Source organism: Trichomycterus rosablanca, chromosome 24 (assembly GCF_030014385.1).
Source record: "Trichomycterus rosablanca isolate fTriRos1 chromosome 24, fTriRos1.hap1, whole genome shotgun sequence".
In the NCBI taxonomy this organism is placed as follows: Eukaryota; Metazoa; Chordata; class Actinopteri; order Siluriformes; family Trichomycteridae; genus Trichomycterus; species Trichomycterus rosablanca.
Window position 1 is genome coordinate 1,741,431 of NC_086011.1, and position 20,660 is coordinate 1,762,090.

A 20,660-nucleotide genomic window follows, 5' to 3' on the forward strand; every position below is an offset into this window, starting at 1 on the left:
GTCGAGTGTCCACTTACTTTCGGCCGTATACCCGTATACTCTCTACGCTATAGGACCAAAAGTATGTGGACAAACCTATTTCTTTACGTTCTGAGTGTTTCAGCCGCACAAAGGCAGGAAGAGAAGTTCGGTACGTCTGAAACAGTGGCCTGCAGGGTGGGATGAATTGGAATGTTGACTGTGAGTCAGGACTACTCATGAAACATCGGTACTTACTTTTGACCACATAGTGAATAAATATTGGGACGGTGAAGTCCAACTTGTAAAATCGTAGCCGTATGTATACCTCGCCATAGGACCAAAAGTATGTGGACAACCGTTCTTTTTATTATGTTCTGAGTTTGGTACGTCTGAAACAGTGGCCTGAATGGTGGGATGAATCGGAGTGTTGACTGAGTCAGGCCTACTCATGAAACATCAGAGCCTCTCCTCACAAACGCTCTTTGAAACGAACAAACGAGCATAAATTCAAACAAACGTCTCGTCTCAGCCAACATATTAACATCCGTTAATCCCTGGTGGTCGGGTGTCCACTTACTTTCGGCCACATGGTGAATAAATATTGGGACGGTGTAGTCGAAATTGTAAAATTTTAGCCGTATACTCAATCCCTTTGGACAAAGCTGCACACAGAGGCCACTGTATTTTAATAATGTTCGTTTTTTAAATGGGACGTCCAAAAAAATTACGGTCAGGCGTCCAAATACTTTTGACCGCACAGTGTAACAAGGCAAGTCGCATAACTGACAGTTTAAAAGCATCCTGGAGTTTCTGGGAGGAGTTTTACTAAATCCAAAGAGCTTCAGATCACTTCGGCGTCCCAAAACTTTTGGAAGGTTCTGATGTGGGTTCTCTGAATTCAAAACAATGAAAGAACAAAACAACGTGCGTCTATAATTTCATCCACAAGTGCAGAACGGCGTCGAAACTAAACATGCCAAAAGACACGGAGCGGGTGAAGATGCTAAAGCAGAACCCCCCTCTCACACACACACACACACACACACACACACACACACACACACACACACACACACACACACACACACACACACACACACACACACACACACACACACACACACACACACAGAGCGAGTGCAGCTAACACCCGAGTGTGACATTCCCCGGAGTCCAGGTGCCCTTTCATGGCCACTTTGATCTTCTTTTTACTCGCCATCTTGTAAAAAGACAAAAAGCAGAAGAAGAGAAAAGAGTTTTTCAGGACTTTTCAATAAGGACAGGAAAAGGGGTTTAACCGGGCAATCAAATTACGACCTCTCACACTCACACACACACACACACACACACACACACACACACACACTGACCTTTAGAGCATCACTGGTCCAACAGCGTGGAACTGCAGTGAGACTGTGGTGTGAATATCCCACGCTTTCATAAAACAACCTGCCTATACGAGACATTTCATTAAAACGTTCGTAAACGCGTTTGTTTATAAAATGGGACGTCCGACAAGCTCGCAGTCAGGTGTCCACATACTTTTGGTCATATAGTGTAAAAGAAAGAGAGGGTTCCACACTCACCAGTGCTGGTTTCTGCTCGATCAGAACTGTTATTGTACACTGAAGTGAAATCATTTAATGCTTTTCCTTTATTTTCATTTCGGTTGTTTTTATGTAAATGAATTTCACTCTACCACCAACCCTAACGGTATGCTGAACTTTGGAAGTGCTTAAAAAGAAAAAAAAATAGAAAACAAAGTTAGCTAGATTAGAGAAGCTGGACGTTCGTCTCGTTCTTGTCGGATGTCTGAGCAAAGAAACGAAAGCACTATGCTGTTGGATAAAGGAGACGCCTTCTGACATTATATATAAATAATATATGTATATAATTTTTTTAAGGAGTACAAAAGATCCTTTTCTGGGCACTCTACCTTACCAACTATAAATTTTGCACTATGGGAATGGCAAGAGGAGTCGTCGTCTGTATTTGTGTTAGAACTTTTCAAGCGCCGGAGCTTGTACACGGACCGGAACGGAACGATCGAGGAAATTAAAATAAAAAAAAAAAGATATGAAGTGGATAAACTGTTCATCACGTTCATCATCACGCTCATCATCACTGTAACACTTTCTTCAATACTCAAACGGTCATTCATATATATCATGAGCGGAGGCCTGTGTCGTTCCCTGTTCGGGTGGAAGGAACGGCGTCCTGGGTGTAAACTTAGACCTAAAAACCGACTCGGATTTGTGCTTTTCGCTGCTTCTGACTCGGGTTGCTTTATTTTTGCAGTTCAGATGGAAGTGCTCGCGCTGGAGATCGAAGGAAAGCGATAAATGTGTGTGTTGCTACCAAAACGGGGGGAAAAAAAACAACCTTGATGAAAAAGTACTCAGACCCTTCACAAGCTTAGCACGTGTTGTTGGATGCTTCTGTATTTGGCTGCATTTACTCGTCCCTCGATTCTGGCCAGTTGTAGCCTAGCCGTTAAGGTACTGGACTAGTAATCGAAAGGTCGCTGGTTCAAGCCCCACCACTGCCAGGTTGCCACTGTTGGGCCCTTAAACAAGGCCCTTAACCACTGTATACTGTCACAGTACTGTAAGTCGCCTTGGATAGAGGCGTCTGCTAAATGCATAAAATGTAAATGTCAATGTAAAAAGTCTCCCTGTTCCTGCTGTTCAGAAGCAGCTTCCTAACATAATGCTACCACCACCATGTTTCACAGTAGGGATTATATTAGCCAGGTCATGTGCAGCACTTGCTGTTCAAACATCATCAAAGCAGAGAATCTTTTTCCTCTTTACAAGCCCGGGACCTCTTTCAGAGCTTCCTGACCCCTGATCGAGGCCCATCCTACCCGGATGCCCAATTCGGCCGAAAAAAGGTTCCAGATCGTTTTTAAATTGGAGGACCACTGAAGTCCTGGAACCTCTCAAATCTTTATATAGCATTATACCCTGGTCCTGATCGACACCCTGCCACAGTTTGATTTCGGAGATTCACAGACAGTCCCTGGAACGTCATGACTTGGTTCTTAATTAAAGCAAATCGACCCTGGTGCGCCTTTCCAGACTGGTGACTCCAGTTAAGATCCAGACGGATCAAGGATAACCAAAGCAAACAGGATGTGATTTTTTTTTGGCTGATTAAGTGCAGATTGATGGTCAAATCAAATCAACAACGCAATTACGTGTTCAAGAAGTCAAGGTGTCTGAATACTTTCTGAATTCACTACATTTCTAAATAAAAAAATACTAAAAAATAACAAAAGCTTCTCAGGTGGCGCAGCGCTAAAGTACGCTAGCGCACCAGAGTTGGGGTTTCGAATACATCGTATCGAATCTCAGCTCTGCCTTTCCGACTGGGCTGGGCAGCAGCATGTACATCGATTGGCTGTTGTTCAGGGTAAGAGGGTAAGAAAGTCGGATCATAGATCCTCAAACTGGTGCAACTGCGGCCCCTGCTGGCTGACTGTTGGCGCCTGCACAGGGCTGAGGAATGATGCTGATGGTGGTGTGGCCCTCCGCACACAGTGCCCGTCAGTGTATGGACTCGACTCTTGCAGGTGAAAAATGCAGTCTGTACTGACTGTACGTGCCGGAGGGGGCGAGTGTCAGTCGAGAGGCGTCCTCAGTCAGCGGTGAAGGGTCGAATCAGTATAGAGGAGCAATCAGGGGAATTGGACATGACTAGATTAGGGGAGAAAATCTGTAAATGCTTTGCTGGATAAAAAAATAATAATTCAGTTAGCCAATACATTATAGGATTGGTATCTTTTCCCCTCTTCATTAAGACATCATAGTCGATCTGATAGCTGAAAATTTCTTATTCACGAATATTTTGCAGAAATGATGTCCATGAGAAAAGAGGATTAGAAAATTTCGATGAAAAAGTTTTTATCTTTGCTGAACCTCTAGACGCTTTAATTCGACACCCGTATCGACTGATTTAGCGCGACTGCGTGGTCATAGCGTCTTAAATCCGATAGCCATAAGGAAACGAATCGTCCCCACGAAAGAATTCCAACCTTAGAGTGTTGAGTGTGAACAGCCGTAAATAAAAACACGCAACTGCGACATTTCAGAACCATCAAACATCCAGAATTGGCACTCATCAGTCACTTCCCCATTTTGAAGGTACGGAATTTGCTGCGACGTGGATACATCGCTGGTATTTTCCTCGCATCGAGCACTTCCTATCAGATGAAACAGATTCTTAAGGTGTTGATGTACGATGAGGAGAGACTTTATTACACCGGGATGTAAATAATCCCTGAACAGCCTGCATTATTTTCTCCTCCGCGCAGGTCCTCCGCCCTCGACAACCTCCTGCCGTCTCATCCACGTCTTACTCGGTGTAGATAAACCAATTCAGAATTTGTAGCTTGAAGTTTGTGTGAATGAATTGCTTGGTTTCTTCATTTTGGTTTCTTTGGTCTCTTTTTTTCTACCAATAAATCGTTTATTTAGCCTAAAATAAAAGTCTAACCCTCGTGTTTTTAATATGAACCTGCATTACGTAACTGGGAAGTGAACTGGAAGGTTGACTGTGAGCCAGGCCTTCAGGTCAACCTCAGTGCCTGGCCTTAACGAAAGCGCAGGGCCGGAGGGGGGGTGACCCTGTTAGCATCAGCCGATAGCACGGCCCCTCATCAACCTAATTTAGGAGGATTTAGAGGACAAACGAGCCTCTTACTGATGCAAACGAGGCGAGACCACCCACCTCCGGCCCGCAACCGCTCTGACGTAATGTTGGCGAGGCCTGCCGGTAGGTGGATCGTTTCAGGTTGGACAAACATGATGCAACGAGGAGCATAAAAACACCACTGACGAGGGATTTATTCCTAATTAACCTAAATTATGACCCGTTAATGCCAAGCGAGAAACGTTTGTATACAAGCACTGACTGTAAAAAAAACGACAGCATGTTACATCATTAGTTCCTCCGACACTGAAGAGCCAGAGTAAACACAGAGCAGCATGGCACGGCTTTCCGCCGCTCTGCGAGACACTAGTAGGTGAAAAGAAGCGGCTGCCGACAGCAGGATTGGAAATGACGAGACCGGAAGCCCCAGAACCTAAGACTGTCCTATGTGGGCACAGAGAAGTCACCAGCTGTAGTCGATCATAATTTTTAGGCCAGTATTAGGAGGCCACGTCACACATTTACAGAACCGCTATCGCACAGTTGTAATGCAGCCCAGCCCAGCCGACCTCCCTTCCCTCAGGCACGGCCGACTGTGCCCAATTGAGCGCCTGGCCAGGTCGACAGCACCGCCTGGGATTCTGAGTCTATTATTTATGTTAAATAAGAGAATAAACGAGTGATAAATCTGTTCAAAAAGAAAACACTGAAGATGTCGACGTTTGAGAAACCCGAGAGACGTTTAATAAAGAACTTAAAACACAAATGAGCTGCAGTGACACGTTTCAGTGGACGTTCCATTAAAAAAAATAAAAATAAAGCAATCGGGTCAGACGTTTCCGAAGCGCTCAGCTCGCTTTCTTTTCTTCGCCTGAAAGAGAAATCAAAAAGCTGTAATATTTATATATACAGCAAATATTAAAATTTACTTTAAAATATTGTCATATTTAAATAATATTTCCACCCCCGCCTCCCTTTTCACCCATTCCGTTCATGCCCAACTGGCATCCTCGTACCTCCGCATCGTCGGCTCCGGCCGAGGCCGCCGTGGTGACGATTCCGAATCTCTCCTTCCTCTTCTTCAGCTTCTCGTCCTCCTCGACCTGAACAAACGAGAACGAGTGATAAACAAACTCCGCCCGACTGACCAGTGAAAAAACATCCCCATGTGCGCCAAGACTTACTTCGGCTTTAGTTTTCGGGTGCACCCCACTCGGTCTCTCTGCCGGTTCTATTTGGAACACGTTGGGTGGAAAATTGGGTCCTATCACACATACCAGCTCCCAGAAACCTGGCACCGTCCGGACTGGTCATTTTGTGTATTGCTTGGTCATTATTCTAATAAAACGTTTGCGCAATGATTGCAGTGCTAGCTCAATGGTTTAGGGTGTTTCACTAGTGCTCAGAAGGTCGCTGGTTCAAGTCCCGTCACCGCTGGGTCCCTGATCAACTCCATTAAACCCTTATATTCGATCACAGCTGAATGTTGTTTAGGATAAAAGCGACTATTAAATACCAGTAATGTAAATGCAGCTTTTGTCACTCTGGAGCCAAGAGGGTTAAGGCCTTACTTGGCAGCACCAGCATACAAACTCACAACCTTCTGATTAAAAGCCCAGAGCCTACAATTGGCCATGTTTCTGCAAGGGGCGGGACAATGGCTAAACAGGAATTCTTCATAAGTGCTGCAGTTACGACCTCTGCTGGCTGATCGATGGTGCTGCACAGAGACGGGGGATAATGGGGATCGGTGCGTGACTCTCCATGCTCGATTCAGATCCTTATACGAACACAGCAAGAGTGGAGCTCCGCAGCGGCAGAACTGAAATACGATCGTGAAAGTGGATACACAAGATCAGGAGAAAATTTGGGGTGAAATGAATAAAAGTATTAAAAATATCATTTTCATACATTTTATGAAGTATTTTTCCGGTTCTGGTTCTTTCAGGTTGAAAACAAAAAGCTTGTGGAATGTTATACTTGGGGCTCGACTAAAATAAACAGGTGAGGTGTGTGTTTGGGGAGGGGGGTTAAGTTTGGGGGTCGATTGAGGTCGCAGGTCAGCAGTGACCCGAGGTATGTATTTAATGATTAACAGATCTGGATTCTGACACACGTACAAAGCATTTAGTATGAAGGCAGATCCTCGACGACGCCGAGTCGGCCTTCGTTAGACGTTATGACATCATAAAATCACAAAATATCCTTGATTACGATCGGGCGTGTGGATTTAGAACCAAAAACATCCATCTGGCAACCTAAACGACTTCACGGGCACCTCATTTATTAGCGATTACAAACATCTCCGGCTGGTGACTTCTCTGTGCCCTTATAAACAGGGCTGGTTTGACCATAACCCTTCAGTCTAGGCTGAAGAAGTGGAACCATTTCTTAGCAACTTCGGGTCCCCAGATAAATCCCAATCCGCATGATTATATGGAACAGTTGTCTTGGCCAACAATGGGAAGTAAATCCATACAATTATGCTAAGAGCAAATCGATCCGAATCAAAAACAGAGCAAACACGAACTAAAAGCAGCGCCGTGCAAATAGAATTTCCTGTTGGCTTTATCATTCAAATCATTATCAGATAAAAATGTGCAATTATAAAAACAAGACACAAAATGTGCATTTCTATACGCTCCGAACGCCCCCGCCCAGCATTTCTGACATTATAAAGTTCCACTTATTTAGTAAAGCTGAGAGATGATTTGTTTGCGATGAGAAGGCTTCTCAGTCCGTTCTTTTGGGAGCGGAAACGCTCCAGCGCAGCTCCTTTTTTATTGTTAGTCGGTTATTTTGCAGCATGACTTACGAAGCGGGCAGCGTTCCTCCGAGCCAGGATTCGGCTGAATGGCTCTGCGGGTCTCCATAGTCGCGGATGCCAAAGCGGAGAGCCCAGCGTGGCCTCCTCTCGCTCAGCATTCATACAGTGGTGGCCAATCTCATTTCCATCGCCCGAGATCATCAAGTTCATTTTGTGAGCCCCCACGCTGCCCAACCACCCACCCAACCACCCACCCAGCCTCTCTCTGCCCCTCTCTCCCTCTCTTTTCCTGCTCATGTTTTCTTTTTGCCTCCTGGAACAATATCGGGCCGTACGCAGGGCCTCTCCGAGTCGTCCGAGGCCTCGGCTCCCGTCTATTCACAGAGCCTTCCTGGAGCAGATTGAATTAGTGACACTCATTCAGACTAATGAGTGAAAACCCGCCGAGACTCGCAATGAGACCCGATGACGTTTTCCCTGCATGCTAAGTGCGCCGGGGATCCACGGGGAAACGCTTCCGGCGGCGGAGACGCGGCGATCGCGGGACGCGTTTACATAATTCGTCATTTCTATGCTTCGGGATCGTTTTTATTGCCTTTATGATGCGAACGCGAAATATTCAAGTGGCACCCGATGGGACTCGGAGTGACGTGACATCGTGGCACGCATTGTGCAGAAAGCAGTGTGTGTGTGAGTGTGTGTGTGTGTGAGTGTGTGTGTGTGTGACCACTGCCGCACAAGATGCTTTTCTATCAGCTGATAATGTGTCCATCAAACAAGGAGAAGAAAAGTCGAGCCGCTACACAAATAAACAAATACGAGAGTCTTCAAAAAGTTTCCGCACCTTTTTAACTCTATTTTTTATGAATTTTCAAAAACGATCTCCATCACTTTCCATCGCCTTCCGATGCATTTTTTCCAGCGTCGTACCAACTTTTTAATGCCGGCGTAGCCACTGATGCAGCGCTGCCTTTACATCATCACCACATGAAAATCTTCTTCCCCTTAAAGCTTCCTTGAGCGTCCAAAAAGGTGGAATTCAGATGGAGCTAAATCCGGACTATAAGCGTCTCTCGGACACGAGCGATTACTCCTCCCTCCCTCACCGCTTATAACCACGATATAAAAGGGAGGAAACTAAACACAGTGGAACCTCCATTTAACGGTCAAAATCTGGAAAACCAAATGTCCGGATGGTTTAAAATTCCCGACCAGTAGTTCAGTAATCATCCACTAGGCGGCGCACATCTCTGTGTGAGTGACGGGCTTTATTTTGGCGGGAGGCTCGCTTTGTTCTCGCCTTTTTCTCCGAGGCCCTAATACAATCAGGACAAGTCCAGAAGCTGGACTCCGGAGCAGTGAGCAGCTTTGGACACCTGCAGCTTTGTCAGAGCTTATCTTGACATTACAGGTGAACTAGGGTTAAAGGTCAGGGGTATACTAATGGAGGAGGGGGTGAAGGAGAGGGAGGTGGTGGCTGTGGGGTGTATGACAACACCCGAGTCGCTCATCGATTCACGCAGCATCGTACATCCGAAAAAAAAAAAATCAATCCGCAATCCGATTGTCGGAATAAGAGCGCGTGAGCTCGGCCGGCGGGGGGAGGAGAGGGAGCGAGGAGCGATTCGAGAGGGCCCCTTTTCTCGTCCACCACGCCGGCCTGCCGTCCATCCCCCCTCTCGGCCCCCCCCTGGGAGGAGGTGCGCTTCGGCACGGCCTCACTAAATCAACACCGTTATAATGATGTGTCACACTTGACCCCGCGCAGCTCCGCTCGCTCACGCGGGTGTCGGGGGCCGCGCCGGTCGACCCTCCGCCTCTCGCACACTCCCCGTCCGATCGATACTCAACACGCATGCTTCAGGGTCACTCAATCCCTGCAGGAGTGTTCTAATAACCAGCTGACATGACTGCGCGCACGCACACACACTCAAACGATCTAACAGGTTCACACAGGTGAGTGTGTTTAGCTTCGTGCTCCTGGTTCTTCCTCAGTCAAAATGGTAAAAATGACCGCGCGAGAGCCTCGGACACGACCGATTCAGCAGGAATCGTCAAGTGTTTTACTAACATTCTTATTTTTTCCAATTTTCTCCCCTAATTTAGTCATATCCAGTTCCCCTGATTGCATTACGCTTCGCCTCTACCGATACAATCCTCCCCTGCTGACTGAGAAGCTTCGCAACTGACACACGCCCCCCTTCGACACGTGTGCAGTACCGATCGCATCTTTTCACCTGCACGAGGCGAGTTCATATGCGGATCAGCCTTGTGCACAGAGAGCCACACCCTGGTCATCATTATTTCTCAACTCAGCCAGCAGAGGTCGTAATTGCACCAGTTATAAGGAACCCTGGTCCGGCTTTCCCATCCCTGAACAACAGCTCTGGTGTGCCAGCGTATTTTACCGCTGCGCCACCTGAGCGGCACTAACGTCCTTATTTAGGGCGGGGACTTTCCAACATAGTACAAAAGACAGCGTGTCATTTTTCATTAATCACACCCTCTGCATTCAGTCCGACTATTAAACCCTCACTTTACTCCAGTGTTGTTTTTTGGGAGGCGTTTACACTCTTATGGGACTCACCTTTTTGGAGACGGAGGAAACGTTCACGCCAAAGCGCTCGGCTCTCTTCTTCAGGACTTCAACGTCCACCTGATGGGCGGAGGAATCAAACCATTAACGTCATGATGCACGATATTATCATATACGTGGCAAAACGGCGTTCACGCCGGATTCCGTGTCGTCGTTTCCAGTGGATCGAGGTGGTTTTTCCCACCTTACAATCTCATGCTTGTAATTTAAGGTGGAATTAAACAGTTCAGGGGGTTTTGTGAGACGGCGAGACCGAGTTTCTCTCTGCCGTGTCTACGCTTCACTTCACAAATCTACAGCAACCAGAAAATATAATAAATAAGTTTCATACTTACGTTTGCTTTAGGGGCAGCAGAGGCTCCTGTAAAACACGAGAGGGGAGATCAGACCGGGAGAAACGGGACACGTCTCAACACCACAACAGATTTTAATGAGTTACGTTTGAACCACTTCAGTTATTGATGTTTATTGGGATTATGCTTTACAGATTAGATGATGCTTTACAGGACAGGTAGTTACAGGTTAACCATGATCTTTATACTGTGAGAGGAAACCCACAGACACAGGGAGAACATGCAAACTCCACACAGAACCTGAATTCCAGCTTTGTATTTCCAGCTACTGGTGAACACAGCGAGCACAGGTCACCGCCCGAGATTCAGAATCTGGGGTGCATTAAAACGTGACATTTCTGCAAAATTACGAGCTAAAAATACATCATTAAAGGAGTTGAACTGTGTGTCTGATGAACTGTGTGTCTGGACGCTGGTTGCTAACTCACCTTCGGAGGGCGCCGATGTTTCTGGCATTCCAAATCTAATCAAATATAAAACAATAACAGGTATCAAACCAGGGCTGGAATTCATCAATACGCCGAGATAATAAAGGTGAGCCGTTAATTCCATGTCGATTGGAGTCATAACGGCACTCGCACGCACGTACGAGATGAATATGAAGCAGAAACGATAACAAGCCGCCTTCGTTTCTGACCCCACGAGACCCCAGAAGCCAAAATCATTCAGTTCTAATGCATCTTATTGTTCAGAATTAAAGCCACAGGTTTATTTACGTTCCCACCACCCACCAGCAAACAGAATAACAACATTAAACATTAACACATATATTATTTTTGCGCACCATCACTGGCTTTCAGGGTTCATCAGAAAATGGTAACAGCAAAATTAGACTAAAAATAAACATGAAAAAAAATAATTGTTTGTTTTTTATTGGCTATAAAGCAGGTCCAGTTTTAAACCACATCAAGGGAGCAAATACTTTTTCAGAGATCTATATCTGCATGAGCCAGGCTACAAGTATGTAGACACCCGACAGCGAGCTCGCTAGGTTACGCCAGCCTTACAGCTCTAGAAACTATAAGGATTTATATCCCTACAAGCAAAGGTGCATTTGTAAGAACAAGAACACTGTGACTCTTCCAGTTCGTCCCAGCGGTGTTCGAGCCGTCTACAGTTCACAGTTTAAAGGTGGATCCATCATCATGACATTTCATGCCTGGTCTTAACCAGCTAGTCAACCAACTAGTCCAGCCCTGCTCACCTGGCAGCTCGGGCGGCCTTCTTGCTGTCCGCAGTGGGAGGCAGACTGAAGCGTTCGGCTCTCTTAATCAACCTCTGAAACCAAATCAAATCAAAATATAAACAAAATCAGGTGATTCGAATCACTTTCACTTCATCTGAACATCCTCAACATGCAATGAGAGACAAAAACAGGGGCGTCGAGACTCTTTCATACTCCTGGTGTGATCTGAGGGCAGTACCTGATCAGCTGACTCGGAGAGGGAGATTTTGATGACTTTCTTCTCGGCCTCCCTGCAGAAAGAAAGAAAAACAACTTAAAAAAGCTGAAGCTGTTTATGAGGTTTTGCATGTCTTGAACCAGCGGTGCTTAATCAATCCACTGAGGAACCACAGAGCTGCTCACACCAGCCAGGCAGAACCAATCCACCTACTGCAGAGCCGCCCAAACTAGGGACGTTAATGAGTTCAATCAATTACTCTAGTTCTTGTGGAAAATGTGTTTATTTATGTGAGTTTACGTTCAACTCATTTTTATCTTGTTTGTATTTGTCCATTAATACTTTTGTTCCTGTCAGGAATCTTGTGGAAAATAGAAAGATAAATAAATACATAAAACGTTGGTTTGCTCATGTTCAGTTTTTCTAAGTTCCAAACCTCAACGCATCGTCGTTTACTAGGCAAGGCAGGGCAAGTTTAGTTGTATAGCACCTTTCACACACAGTGGCAATTCAAAGAGCTTTATATAAGAAAAAATGTATTATAATAAATAATAGTTACAATTAAAACATGAAACTAAAACCAGAGAGATAAAGTGCTTTACATACAGATTAACAAATAAGGAACATGACTAACTTAAAGAAAATAAAGTATTTGGTGAAACATTAAAAAAAACTATAAAAAGTATAACAATAAAGATCTAAAGTGCAGTAGTAATAGAGTGCAGAATTTAGAACTCAATCATAGGCACAAGAAAACGCTTTTAATCTGGATTTAAACATTTCTACATTTGAGGAATATCTAATATCTTAATGACCGAGTCTTTCGTAAATGCTTCCGTTATGTACTCACGACTGCATCACCTGTTACCTGTGTTTATCTATAAAGTCCTGACCTCGACCCAATCAAGAATATACAGACCGTGCCAGGAAAGTTAAGACACCCCTGGCATAGTCCATGTTTTATTCGTATTACAATCTTAATGATTTATTTCTCAGTATCAAATCTGACCTGATAAAAAGTCTTACATTCTCTATAAGATGTTACATTCAGTATATAAACAGTAACTGTGTGTTAAATCGTGATCAGGTTTGTTCACGGTGGACAGAATTTAGTCCTAACGCGCCATCTGGTGGCCACAAGCTACACTGTTAGAGTCTCTAGAAAATACAGCCTGCAGGTTTGTTTGATCTAATCAATAAAAGTTTGATTATTTTGACATTATTTACTGAGAATTATTTCCCTAATGAGTACGATATAAAAACAACGAACCTTTAAACACGTTTTACTCTTAATAACACATAAAACACCCACTTCTGTTAATATTTACTGCAAAGAACAACGTATAACAGTTTAATGATGCATTACATATCTCATTTGATAATGTTAACTGCAATGACACTGTTATTTTACATACTACATTTCTTATTCTGTTTATTTAATTACATAGTGATGTACAATTATACTAGTGTACTTTAATACTTTCTGCTTTAATGTATCTTGAGCTGCTGTAATAACGGACTTTCCCTGTGGGATTAATAAAGTGATCGATCCATCTATCTATCTAAAACACACTTACTGTTCAGGTGAAGCAGGCGCTTCAACTGCAGGCTCGGCTTTCGGCGAGACCTCCTGAAACAAATCATCGATTAGATTTCTCCTCGTTTAAGCGTTATTTATGATTAATAATCTGAATGCACTGAAGCATAACTAGATAAACAAAAAGAGATGATTTTAAGGAGGATTTTTATTAAACCTTTAATTAAAGACATTGTACCAACAGCTTTAGAACCTCACTTCTCAGTCATATAAATGCTGCCACCTTTTGACTGAATGGGCACAAATTCCTACAAACACACTTCAAAGTCTTGCGAGAAGCCTTCTTAGAAGAGTGGCTACTCTAGCTACTTACTATATAGCTAATATACTTCTGAATCGTTTAAATTCATACAAAAATAATCATCACCTCTGGAAACTCTCCTAACACCTCCTCCTCGTTCACCTCCTCCTCTGAAAAGAAAACAAACAATTCATTCAGACTCAGAGGTGGGCGGCTCCTCGGTCCGTGTTATCCAGCGACGGCTGCAGGTCGTACACGACATACAAACCACAAAACCTGATCAGCAAGAAGCATTTCATCCGCACACGTACCGTGCTCCTCAAGATACGCCTGCAGCCGCGCGATCAGGTCGGCCTTGTTCCCTTTGACTTCCAGCCCTCGTGCTGCACATTCCTGCTTCAGCTCGGCCAACTGCAAACGACAGGCAAATCAAGAAAACTTTAATCTGCAGGCTGCTCATGTGGAGGGAATAAGCCACGGATTTGTGTGCCACCCTGTACCACGAGGACATGGGTTTAATTCTCACCCCCTGATCGTCTGTGAGAGGGTTCAGCTCTTCCCCAGTTTTCGCAAAACAAATGACAAGGTGAAACGACTGCTCCAAACTGCTACGGTTCAGTCTGCGTCTCTTTTTGTCTGTCCATGTCTGTGCACTTCTAATGTCTCAACATGTGTGTGTGTCCATGTGTGAGTCCCCTGTTTGTCTCTCTTTTACGTGCAGAATTGTATCTCTATTTCTGTCTGTGCATTTCTCATGTGTGTGTATGTGTATATCTGTGAGAGTGTGTGTATATCTAAGTATGTGTATCTATGTATGTGTGAGTGTGTGTATATATGTATGTGTGTATATCTGTGTGAGTGTGTGTGTATATCTAAGTATGTACATGTATCTATATGAGTGTGTGTGTATCTATGTATGTATGTATGTGTGTATATATATATATATATATATATATATATATATACAGTGAAGCCCGAAATTATTCATACCCCTGGCAAATTTTGACTTAAAGTTACTTTTATTCAACCAGCAATTTTTTTTTTGACCAGAAATGACACAGGTGTCTTCCAGAAGATAATAAGACGATGCACAAGAGGCATCATTATGGAAAAAAATATTTCCCAGCTTTTATTTACATTTGAACAAAAAGTGGCATGTCCAAAATTATTCATACCCTTTGCAAACTGTCACAGTCTATGGGAAAATCCAAAGTTCTATACCATTCCAAATAGTCCAAGCTGTTCTAAAGCATCCTAATTACCCTGATTCATTGGGAACAGCTGTTTTAATCAACTCAACAGGTGAAAAACAGCAACTCTCTGCAGTTGGTTTGTGGACAGTCATGGCTAAGACAAAGGAGCTCACTAAGGACCTGCGGCTGTGCATTGTGGCAGCTCACAAGTCAGGAAAGGGCTATAAGGCCATATCTAAATGTTTTCAAGTTCCAGTGGCTACAGTGCAAAGTATTATTAAAAAATACAAGACATTCCGCACTGTGGAAAATCTCAGAGGACGTGGTCGGAAGCCAAAAGTGACACCTGTGCTGGCCAGGAGGATAGTGAGAGAGGTGAAAAAGAATCCAAGGATCACCACCAAGGCCATCCTGGTGAATCTGGGCTCTGCTGGTGGCAACGTCTCAAGGCAGACAGTCCAACGGACACTGCACACTGCTGGGTTCCACGGACGCAGACCAAGGAGGACGCCACTTCTCCAGAAAAGGCACACAAAAGCTCGCTTGGCCTTTGCAAATGCTCATCTGGACAAAGAAGAAGACTTCTGGTCTTCTGTTTTATGGTCAGATGAAACAAAAATTGAATTGTTTGGCCACAAGGATGTATCCTTCATTTGGCGTAAAAAAGGAGAAGCCTTCAACCCTAAGAACACCATCCCCACTGTCAAACATGGTGGTGGGAACCTAATGATTTGGGGGTGTTTTTCAGCCAATGGACCAGGGAACCTAATCACAGTAAACGGCATCATGAAAAAAGATCAATACATCAAGATTCACAACAACAACATCAGGCAGTCTGCAGAGAAACTTGGCCTTGGGCACCAGTGGACATTTCAGCACGACAACGACCCAAAACACACAGCAAAAGTGGTGAAGAAATGGTTAGCGGACAAAAACATTAACATTTTGCAGTGGCCCAGCCAGAGTCCTGACTTGAATCCAATTGAGAATCTGTGGAGGGAGCTAAAGATCAGGGTGATGGCAAGGAGACCCTCCAACCTGAAAGAGTTGGAGCTCATCGCTAAAGATGAATGGGCAAAAATACCAGTGGAGACATGCAAAAAGCTGGTCAGCAATTATAGGAAGCGTTTGATTGCTGTAATAGCCAATAAAGGCTTTTCTATTCATTATTGAGAAGGGTATGAATAATTTTGGACATGCCACTTTTTGTTCAAATGTAAATAAAAGCTGAGAAATATTTTTTTCCATAATGATGCCTCTTGTGCATCGTCTTATTATCTTCTGGGAGACGCCTGTGTCATTTCCGGTCCAAAAAAAAAATTGCTGGTTGAATAAAAGTAACTTTAAGTCAAAATTTGCCAGGGGTATGAATAATTTCAGGCTTCACTGTATATATATATATATATATATATATATATATATATATATATGTATCTGTGTGAGTGTGTATATATCTATGTATGTATGTGTGTGTGTATGTATGTATGTATGTATGTATGTATGTATGTATGTATGTATGTATGTATGTATGTATGTATGTGTGTGTATATATATATGTATGTATGTATGTATGTATGTATGTATGTGTGTATATATATATATATATATATGTATCTGTGTGAGTGTGTATATATCTATGTATGTGAATATATGTGTATATCTATGTATCTGTGTATATATGTATGTGTATGTGTGTATATTTATGTATGTGTGTATATCTGTATGTGTGTGTGTATCTGTGTATGTATGTGTGTATCTGTGTGTGTGTGTGTGTGTCTAACGCCCTGCAGAGGGTGTGTTTCTGCCTTGCCCCCAGACTTTTCCGGACCCACCACGTCCCTGATCTAATTTAAGCATAAATAAAACAAAAACTGAAATTTCAGTGAAAACAAACTAGCTATCACAGGGAAAATATAAGAGCTACATAAATTGTATTTTGATGAACTTTTATCTTTTAACAGCTGCAACAAAACTAACATTTAATGTTTCTGTCTGATAAATAAAAATAAAATTAGCTCCGATGCTAGCGTTAGCTAAACAGCTACCACGCTTAACACAGCTAAACGTGTCCCGTAAAACAAAATACTCCCAAAATAAACGAATTCAAAAGTGGATTTAATTTACTGACCTTAAAAGTAGCAACAATATATATTCCAAAGTAATAAACCAGATGATTTTATTATTTACCTTCAGTTTCTGGAGTTCAATCACTTCAGCCATTCTTACTGCTTTCTTCTTCGGTTCCGCTCCGATTCCGCGTCTCTTTATTGTGACTCCACAGAAGTGATGTCGCCCCCTACAGTCACCAAACACAACAACACACGCTCCAAAAGTATGTGGACACTAACCATGATGTTGTTGGACGTACCGTTTTAAAAACGAATATGTTTAAACAGGCTTGTTGGGGAGAACAAGGCTGCTCCACGCCCCCTCCGACACGTGCACATCAATCGAACATCTTTATCACCTACACTTGACGAGTGCAGTGCGGTACAGCGCTGTGTACGGAGAGCCACACCCTCTTGTGTCCCTATAGTTTATACATGTATGTAGTGAGAGTATGTAGTGAGAGTCAAAATGCTCGGCTTTCCCCGTCTTCAACTCCTGTACATGCTGGACGAGAGTTTAGGTGAGGTGACTGTAAATAAAAGTCCATGGCACACAGATATGAGCGTATTAGGTACAGCTGTGTTGTTGGGATTTTTGAACTCCTCAGTGCCAATGCTAGGAGAATAATGCTCAAAACAATAATATAAAGCCAGCAGCGATGAACACACGTTGTGTGTGTGTCCACTTATAACCAGCACAGGGTTTGTGTTTCTCATAAAGAGGCCAGAAGTTGAAACAGGATTTTTTTAAACCCCAACAACACTGCTGCACCTGCTGTACTCACACCAGAACCACACACACACTTCCATGTTGTTAGGTCAGTGTCATGTGCAGTGCTGGGGAATGATCCATTAACAGAACATTGTCTGGTCAGTGGTGGTCCTACAGTATAAAGGTCCTTTTATGACAGTTGGTAATAAAGTGGACAGAGCAACAGGTATATACCATTACTGACTGTAGCCCATATGTCACTAAATACTTAGTGTATAATTGTAACACTATTGCTTAAGTATCACTGCAGCTCTTCTCTACTGACACTATACGGCCAAAAGTATTTGGACACCTGATCATGAGCTTCTAAAACGAGTAGTGTTAAAATTAGGTGACCTTTATGTGATCTTTTCAGCAAGAACAGTTTTGAAGTATGTCTGTAGGAACTTGTGCCCATCCAGAACCAAATGAGCATTTGTAACATGTTTGTTTGTTTGTTTATTAGGATTTTAACGTCGTTTTACAGTTTTGGTTACATTCACGACAGGAAACGGTAGTTACTCATTACACAAGATTCATCAGTTCACAAGTTTATATCAAACACAGTCATGGACAATTTAGTGTCTCCAATTCACCTCACTTGCACGTCTTTGGACTGTGGGAGGAAACCGGAGCTCCCGGAGGAAACCCACGCGAACACGGGGAGAACTCCACACAGAAAGGACCCGGACCGCCCCACCTGGGGATCGAACCCAGGACCTTCTTGCTGCGAGGCGCCAGTGCTACCCACTTAGCCACCGTGCCGCCCGCATTTGTATGACTACTGATGTTGAGTGGGGCTGAGGTCAGGGCTCTGTGCACAGGGGCACACTCACGGTGGAACAGGAAAGGGCCTTCCCTAAACTGCTGCTGCAAAGTTGGAAACATACACTTGTATAACTTTATATAAGTGATTTATTACACCTGTGAGCAACTGTTGTGCCGGAATAACATTAATTAAAAAGTTAAAAGGGGCGTCCCAATACTTTTGTCCATGTATTGTATTCAACCACTCATGCTCATCAATGAATACCAAACAGTCGACCAAACCGAATTATCAATCATCCGGTCAATGTCAATTTCTTTTTATTCATTTATTTATTTATTTTAACATAAACCACCATAATAGTTCAATGACTCACTTTTAAATCACAAACCTTTTGCTTCACTAGCTCAGGACATCATCGAACACTAAACTACTATCAGGACTCATGGAGCATGTTCTAACACTCTGTTTATAAAGACTATATTACATATCTGTTATTATTTAACACTTACAACAGCTTAGTATATCACATATTACATATCTCATCTAAAATATTTACTGCTAGGATACTTCTTAAGTTTTTTTATATGACATACTACATTTTTTATTCTATTTATTCAACATTACTTGTGTACTTTAATTCTTTATGCTTTAATGTACCTGGAATTGCTGTAATAACTGACTATCCCTATGTATGGGATTAATAAAGTTATCTGTCTGTCTATTCTATATATCTGTCTGTCTACCTATCTATCTGTGTCTGTCTATTTATGTCTATCTATCTATCTATCTATCTATGTCTATCTATTCATCTATTTATATCTATCTATCTATTTATGTCTATCTATCTATCTATCTGTCTGTCTATCTATCTATTTATGTCTATCTATCTATCTGTCTGTCTATCTATCTATCTATTTATGTCTATCTGTCTATCTATCTATCTCTATCTATTCATCTGTCTATCTATTTATGTCTATCTATCTATCTGTCTGTCTATCTATCTATCTATCTATGTCTATCTGTCTATCTATCTATCTCTATCTATTCATCTGTCTATCTATTTATGTCTATCTATGTCTATCCATCTATCTGTCTATCTATCTATGTCTATCTATTTATGTCTATCTGTCTATCTATGTCTATCTATCTATCTATGTCTATCTATCTATCTATCTATCTATCTATCTATGTCTATCTATCTATCTGTCTGTCTATCTATCTATCTATGTCTATCTATCTATCTATCTATCTATCTATGTATGTCTATCTATCTATCTATCTATGTCTATCTATCTATCTATGTCTATATATCTATCTATCTATCTATGTTTATCTATCTATCTATCTATCTATCTATCTATCTATCTATCTATGTCTATCTATCTATCTATCTATCTATCTATCTATCTATCTATGTTTATCTATCTATCTATCTATCTATCTATCTATCTATGTTTATCTATCTATCTATCTATCTATGTCTATCTATCTATCTATGTTTATCTATCTATCTATCTATCTCTCTATCTATCTATGTCTATCTATCTATCTATCTATCTATGTCTGTCTATCTATCTATCTATCTATGTCTATCTATCTATCTATCTATGTCTATCTATCTATCTATCTATCTATCTATGTCTATCTATCTATCTATCTATGTCTATCTATCTATCTATCTATCTATCTATGTCTATCTATCTATCTATGTCTATCTATCTATCTATCTATCTATCTATCTATCTATGTCTATCTATCTATCTATCTATGTCTATCTATCTATCTATCTATCTATCTATCTATCTATGTCTATCTATCTATCTATCTATCTATCTATCTATCTGTCTGTCTATCTGTCTATCTATTTATGTCTATCTATCTATCTATCTATGTCTATCTATCTATCTATGTCTATCTATCTATCTATCTATCTATGTCTATCTATGTCTATCTATCTATCTATCTATCTATCTATCTATCTATCTATCTATCTATCTATCTATCTATCTGTCTGTCTATCTGTCTATCTATTTATGTCTATCTATCTATCTATCTATCTATCTATCTATCTATCTATCTATCTATCTATCTATCTATCTATCTATCTATCTGTCTGTCTATCTGTCTATCTATTTATGTCTATCTATCTATCTATCTATCTATCTATCTATCTATCTATCTATCTATCTATCTATCTATCTATGTCTATCTATCTATGTCTATCTATCTATCTATCTATCTATCTATCTATCTATCTATCTATCTATC

General features: G+C 42.1%; 1 protein-coding gene across 1 annotated transcript; it reads right to left on the reverse strand.

The window, feature by feature from the left end:
* Window positions 1-5,335: 5,335 nt before the first annotated feature.
* Window positions 5,336-17,057, reverse strand: sarnp (SAP domain containing ribonucleoprotein). Its single transcript, XM_062986321.1, has 11 exons — window positions 16,952-17,057; window positions 13,883-13,982; window positions 13,698-13,741; window positions 13,311-13,363; window positions 11,755-11,806; window positions 11,535-11,608; window positions 10,759-10,793; window positions 10,313-10,338; window positions 9,969-10,037; window positions 5,631-5,717; window positions 5,336-5,485 (listed from the first exon to the last, which is right to left on the reverse strand). The coding sequence occupies exons 1-11, from the start codon at window positions 16,982-16,984 to the stop codon at window positions 5,444-5,446; spliced, it is 615 nt and encodes a 204-aa protein (XP_062842391.1). The 5' UTR covers window positions 16,985-17,057; the 3' UTR covers window positions 5,336-5,443.
* Window positions 17,058-20,660: the final 3,603 nt, after the last annotated feature.